General features: G+C 44.4%; 1 protein-coding gene across 1 annotated transcript in view; it reads right to left on the reverse strand.

The window, feature by feature from the left end:
* The window catches only part of tcea2 (transcription elongation factor A (SII), 2), a 13,244-nt gene extending 7,500 nt beyond the window's left edge, over positions 1-5,744 (reverse strand). The window contains exons 1-2 of the mRNA XM_084489770.1: positions 5,544-5,744; positions 4,243-4,305 (exon numbers count right to left, since the gene is read on the reverse strand). Of these exons, the coding sequence (XP_084345896.1) occupies positions 4,243-4,305; positions 5,544-5,612 (132 nt within the window). The 5' untranslated portion in view covers positions 5,613-5,744. The remainder of the gene's footprint in view (positions 1-4,242; positions 4,306-5,543) is intronic.
* Between the last annotated feature and the right edge of the window lie 1,362 nt (positions 5,745-7,106).

Below are 7,106 nucleotides of genomic sequence, written 5' to 3' on the forward strand. Positions count from 1 at the left end.
TGTTTTGCCAATCGACTTCATTTCACTTGAGCAGTTGGAACTTTGGTCCCCAACAGCCACTAAGTCGGTCCCGCTCAAATCAAACATTGCAAGGATTTTTGTCAAAAAAGTCAAAAAACCTGGGATCCTTAGAGAATTTAATGTTTTTAACCAAATTCAAGATGGCCACAAATCTGTTTGCCGGAAGTCATAGGTTGTTGAGGCCTATTTGTTCAGCATGAGGATATGCATGTGTGAACAAAGTTTCATGAGTGTAGGTCAAACCGGTTACGAGATATGCACTTTTTTTTTTCAAAACCAGCCCAAACTGTATGTACCCACCCAACGCTAACTGGTCCAGCCTAAAGTGATGAACAGTAGCCCAGTTGGGAGGGGAGCAGCCCAATCTTGCAACACTGGTTAGTGTTTTTGGGGAAAACCAATCCAAAATTTGATCAGGATGATCAGCGTATTCTGGAGTTTCTAACCGTATAGATTTGCGCAGCTGTTTCGATTAGCGATAGTTGTAACACATTGGGTTGGAGAGTTTGAAGTTTAAAATATCCTACCAGATAGAGAACAAGCGAAAACATATTGTGGGCTAAATTGGCAATGGCTGGGGCAGAATGGTTCTCTGCTTACTAAGAGCATCCAACCTGTCCATCAGGAATCCTGAAGTAATACCTGTGACTAATGAAATCATAGGTGGAATGTAAAGGTACTTCTTTGGAAGCTACCATCAACCGTCCCTTGGAACCATTTCCTTGCCACACCTTAAAAATAACATAACTGACAGTTATGGAGCCTCAGCTTAGATCTGGTGATAGGCTTTCATGACTGTAAGTCAAATGGCTGAGGAGTTATGAGTCTTTAAAGTTTTCAATGAATTGCTGTAGCATCCCCTATGGTCCTATATGGATGAACCATATGGATTTAGCCGGGTTAACCTTGACCTATGCTTCTTTAAGTACACCAAGTTTGTGTGATGATTGACTCAAGTTAACCCCGCCTTTAGTCACCTAACATTGAGCGTACGATTTTCAGTTAATTGTTATAGCGCTCCCTATAGCCCGATATAGATACAATGATGATTGCTTTAAGTTAACCTTGCTTTTTGGCATTAAGTTAATTTTGGATGATTTTGAGCCTCTGGCGGCCATGTTGTTTTGTCAATCAACTTCATTTCACTTGAGCAGTTGGAACTTTGGTCCCCAACAGCCACTAAGTCGGTCCCACTCAAATCAAACATTGCCTCTATGAACTGCGGCGATTTTAGTAACAGGCCACGCCCATTTCGATGCCACGCCCTATTTGAAAATATGTTGACTTTAACTTATTATATATATATACTAGCCTATTTGTTCAGCATGAGGATATGGATGTGTGAACAAAGTTTCATGAGTGTAGGTCAAACCGGTTACGAGATATGCTTGTTCAAAGTTTGCATTTTTGGACTGTTGCTATAGCGCCACCTTTGGGCCAATCAGTGTAATAGTTGCTGTCTGTTAATCTTGAGTCAGCCTCTACAGCTGTAGTAAGTTTCATAAAAAGCATGCGAGCGGTTTAGGCTGTAAGTCAAACGTGGCGGAATAATAATAAAACTAACGATTACAATAGGTTGCCTCGCAATTTGTGCTTGGCACCTAATAATAATATAATAATATGGTTATTAATATAGGAACATTAAACCATAGACACACAGAACTACAACAGGAGTGTATACATACAGAACCTAGAACTACAACAGGAGTCTATACCTACAGAACATAGAACTACAACAGGAGTGTATACCTACAGAACATAGAACTACAACAGGAGTCTATACCTACAGAACGTAAAACTACAACAGGAGTCTATACCTACAGAACCTAGAACTACAACAGGAGTCTATACCTACAGAACCTAGAACTACAACAGGAGTGTATACCTACAGAACATAGAACTACAACAGGAGTCTATACCTACAGAACATAGAACTACAACAGGAGTGTATACATACAGAACATAGAACTACAACAGGATTCTATACTAGGGATGCACGCTAACTTTTTTTTTAACCGATACCGATAACTTTCAGCTCCTAAAGGCCGATACAGATAGCGATAACACACACACATACAATCCATATATATGATCATGACCTAAGATCATGACATTGTCGCGCAGATATCAGTAGAATCAACGGGGGGTTTAGGGGGGCGGGCTTGCAAGGGGCGGGATATGACGTAGGGTCGAGGTTGGCAGGACGGCCCGTCACTCAGGTGTGTTTTGGTCTGACCGCAGACAGCAACGGAGGCAGAATGGGCAGAACTCATCGCCATCATCTTAAATGTTGCTGCAGCGATGCATCATATATTCTGTTGCACCCACAACATCCACATCGATCGGTGAAAGATTGGAGAATGAGTTACAGACAAATGGAAGAAACGACGAATAAGAAAGGCGTCGCGAACGACTGCGTTACCGGAGGAAGAGAGCTCCTTTTTTTGCTTAATTACACAACTAACAAACACTGGGACAAATGTAGTTGATATCTGTGTTTAACTGAGAAAACAGGGAGTGTGTTCTGTTCTTTTAAACCCAGGAAAGGAGGCCGAGACAAGATCGCTTTTAACTCCCTTTATTCGCTAAAGGTTTTGGTCTATTGTCCATGAAACAAAAGGAGAGGAATGGTATATAACACGCGCGGAGCTTCTCTTAGCTGGATATCTCAATAATACTCTGCCTGTAGAGTCTTTCCAGGCTGAATATCTATCGATACGGTTAGGGTTAGCTAACCCTAACCCTAACCGTATCGATAGATATTCAGCTTACAGAATCTCTTGGGCGGCGTATCGTAGATATAAAGCTTAGAGAAGCTCCGCGCGTGTTATATACCATTCCTCTCCTTTTGTTTCATGGACAATAGACCAAAACCTTTAGCGAATAAAGGGAGTTAAAAGAGATCTTGTCTCGGCCGCCTTTCCTGGATTAAAAGTACAGAACAATTGGAAGGCCGGGACCCTATAATGTTCAGCTAACTGTTGTCAATAACAAGTGTTACGAGAGTAGCGCATGTGTGTGTGTGCGGGAATGGCAGTGTGTGTGTGAGCGAGTGGACGAGCGAGGAGAGCGAGCGGTAGCGTGTGTCAGTTTGGTGACGTAACAAACGAGTCCGGTTGTGTCTGCAAACGTGTAGGCCCTACTGTAACGTTAGTGAAACTAAGAATAAAGTACACAGCCTGTCAATAATCGGTGGCCGCTTCATTCAGACCATAATCCGACCTATAAGCAGACCTACTGCCGGTCCAAGTGAAGGGTGGTACCCCCGAGAGAACATCAACGCTGTGCTCCTCGACTACGGTCTGGGAGCCGACAGCAGGAAAGGTGTAACATAATAATAATAAAAAACATTTTCTATATTCGCGTGCAGTTATGAACTCATGTATTGTAATTGATTGTATGATGTGTACTTTTAGGGTTACGATAAGACCTTTCATTTAGCGTTAGTGGGAGCGGGGCACTGAAATTATATAGGCTATGTTATCGGGGCTATTCATCATGATATCGGACTTATCGGAATGACGTAATACTTTCTGTTATCGGCCCGATAATTATCGTGCACCCCTAGTCTATACCTACAGAACATAGAACTACAACAGGAGTGTATACCTACAGAACATAGAACTACAACAGGAGTCTATACCTACAGAACATAGAACTACAACAGGAGTCTATACCTACAGAACATAGAACTACAACAGGAGTGTATACCTACAGAACATAGAACTACAACAGGAGTCTATACCTACAGAACATAGAACTACAACAGGAGTGTATACCTACAGAACATAGAACTACAACAGGAGTGTATACCTACAGAACATAGAACTACAACAGGAGTGTATACCTACAGAACATAGAACTACAACAGGAGTGTATACCTACAGAACATAGAACTACAACAGGAGTCTATACCTACAGAACATAGAACTACAACAGGAGTGTATACCTACAGAACATAGAACTACAACAGGAGTGTATACCTACAGAACCTAGAACTACAACAGGAGTCTATACCTACAGAACATAGAACTACAACAGGAGTGTATACCTACAGAACCTAGAACTACAACAGGAGTGTATACCTACCGAACATAGAACTACAACAGGAGTGTATACATACAGAACTACAACAGGAGTGTATACCTACAGAACATAGAACTACAACAGGAGTGTATACCTACAGAAGGTAGGATGGATGCCTACAGCAGGCGTCTTTACCTGCAGGGTCTCCAGAGACATGTCGATGGTCTTCAGTTCCTTCAGGAGGTCTGCTGCCCCTTCCTGCAAACAATAAACAGTAATCAATAACCTCCACCAGATATAGAGCTACAGATGTAGAGCTATCTATTGTAATCAATAACCTCCACCAGATATAGAGCTATCTATTGTAATCAATAACCTCCACCAGATATAGAGCTATAGATGTAGAGCTATCTATTGTAATCAATAACCTCCACCAGATATAGAGCTACAGATGTAGAGCTATCTATTGTAATCAATAACCTCCACCAGATATAGAGCTATAGATGTAGAGCTATCTATTGTAATCAATAACCTCCACTAGATATAGAGCTATAGATATAGAGCTATCTATTGTAATCAATAACCTCCACTAGATATAGAGCTATAGATATAGACACAGATGTAGAGCTATCTATTGTAATCAATAACCTCCACCAGACATAGAGCTATAGATATAGACACACAGATGTATAGATATCTAGACATAGATCCACAACTATTCATAACAAAGACATCAGTGGAACAGGGGACATTTGTCCTAATTCTTTGCAATGTTCTGTATATGTGAGTGTTTGTTGTAACTATAACCCCATCACTCTGATGAGGAGCCTCCAACAGAACCCCTTCCAGATGTATTCGGGGCTAAAGGTCGTCTCGATCTAATCAATGCTCCGTGCTGCTGTCCAGGTGAACTCGACTTAATTGAATAAACCTGTTGGCAAATCACCGTACGGCCCTCTAAAGGGCTTCAATCCAAAACAACGATAAACAATACTAATAACGTACAATACAACAAACAGCACAATGTGTTATTGCTATGGTAAACATATCCCAACTAAATTCACAATGGAGTTCAGAGGAACTACACTATGTCCAAACGCAACGAACAACGGCGTGTTTCTAGAAATATCCTCGGCTGAGAGAGGATCCCAGACTGTAGCGTTTCAGGTCTACCGCTCCACAATATCCGGTCCCTCACTTCCGGCGAGACGCGTACGCCGGTTAACGGAGCCGGAAGCAAGAAACATAACAACGTGAAAATAATAACGACAAGGAGAATAAACAGGGAGGTTTCTTGACGAATAAATCGATAAAGCCGTATCCGAAACATTTAACAGTAACGGAGATCCCTCTTGTCGGACGTCCCGCCCACTCTCCCGCCAGTAACGCTCCTCCGGAGCACCCGGACCCCCGGCGCTCCGTCGTGAGAGGAGAACAACGAGGTGGGAAATGTCCCCCATGTGGCGGAGCGGCCGGCGGCTCCGGGACCTCCTCACCGTCTTCTTCTTGTGGACCATCTTGTCCAGCTTCTTAGCGATGCGCTCCACGTCCTGCTCTCTCGCCATGTTGCTCTCGTCTCAACCTTCTCTAGAGCTCCATGAATCAGGACCGACCGAGTCGTCCTCTCGCCTCTGCATCCCGGTGACCGAGAACCTCCGGACCCGCTGCGCTCCTCCTCTCCTCCCCTGTTGTGGTGCGGCGGGGAGCGGCCTGGGAGTTGTAGTTCTTTTTGGGGAGTTGTAGTTCTCTTTGGGGAGTTGTAGTTCTTTTTTGGGAGCTGTAGTTCTTTTTGGGAGCTGTAGTTCTTTTTTTGTGTGTGTCTTCGACCGTCGAGTTTTTGAGACGTGACAATGAAGACTAGTTCTATTTATTATATTTATTATATTTATTAATTATGTCACGGTTTGAGAATGAACCAACGGAATGTGAAGTTGGCGTTTCCGTTCGCCATGTCATGATAATCATTTGTATTGATTATTAAAAACTTCACTTCTTCTTATTATCTTATTATCATAAGTAATATTTAGTTTTAATAATCCGAATCGATGCCGATCTGTGGTAGTCCGTGTGACGTCATGATGCTCTGTTTTTGTAGTGTGTGTGTGTGTGGTGGGGGGTGCAGGACATGCATGCAGCCACTAGAGGTCAGTGTGGGTCGTGTGTTGTGTCTCTGTGTCGTGTGTGTGTGTGTGTTGTATTGCGTGTTGTGTTCAAACACAACAAAGCAACAGTAAGTCATCACCCAGAGGAGCCAGCAGGAGAGAGATCTCTCTCTCTCTCTCTCTCTCTCTCTCTCTCTCTCTCTCTCTCTCTCTCTCTCTCTCTCTCTCTCTCTCTCTCTCTCTCTCTCTATGTTCAGTATGTTTGAGTTATGATATTAGTGTCCACACGTGTCCAACGTTCCACTTCTTCTTGGTTACTATGGTAACCTACTAGCGTCTGTGAAGTCACTTCCTGTCCCAACAGGAAGAGGAAGCGGCCAAGACCTGAGCTGCTTCCTGCTGACACAGGAAGCTCTTTCAGATCTCATTCGTCACTCAGTGTTCACTTTAATACTTATACACACATGTTTACTCATACTCTACACGAGGGATAATGTACAGAGCGCCGGTCATTATCTAAGATAATCCCCACAGGGCGGACCGGACTCTGGGGGGTTACGTTAGACACCAGAGGGGTCCTGTTGGCCCTGGGGGGCTACGTTAGACACCAGAGGGGTCCTGTTGGCCCTGGGGGGCTACGTTAGACACCAGAGGGGTCCTGTTGGCCCTGGGGGGGTCCTGTTGGCCCTGGGGGGCTACGTTAGACACCAGAGGGGGTCCTGTTGGCCCTGGGGGGCTACGTTAGACACCAGAGGGGTCCTGTTGGCCCTGGGGGGCTACGTTAGACACCAGAGGGGTCCTGTTGGCCCTGGGGGGGTCCTGTTGGCCCTGGGGGGCTACGTTAGACACCAGAGGGGTCCTGTTGGCCCTGGGGGGCTACGTTAGACACCAGAGGGGTCCTGTTGGCCCTGGGGGGGTCCTGTTGGCCCTGGGGGGCTACGTTAGACACCAGAGGGG

The sequence above is a fragment of the Micromesistius poutassou genome, assembly GCF_964030765.1.
Source record: "Micromesistius poutassou genome assembly, contig: SCAFFOLD_1359, whole genome shotgun sequence".
Taxonomy (NCBI): domain Eukaryota; kingdom Metazoa; phylum Chordata; class Actinopteri; order Gadiformes; family Gadidae; genus Micromesistius; species Micromesistius poutassou.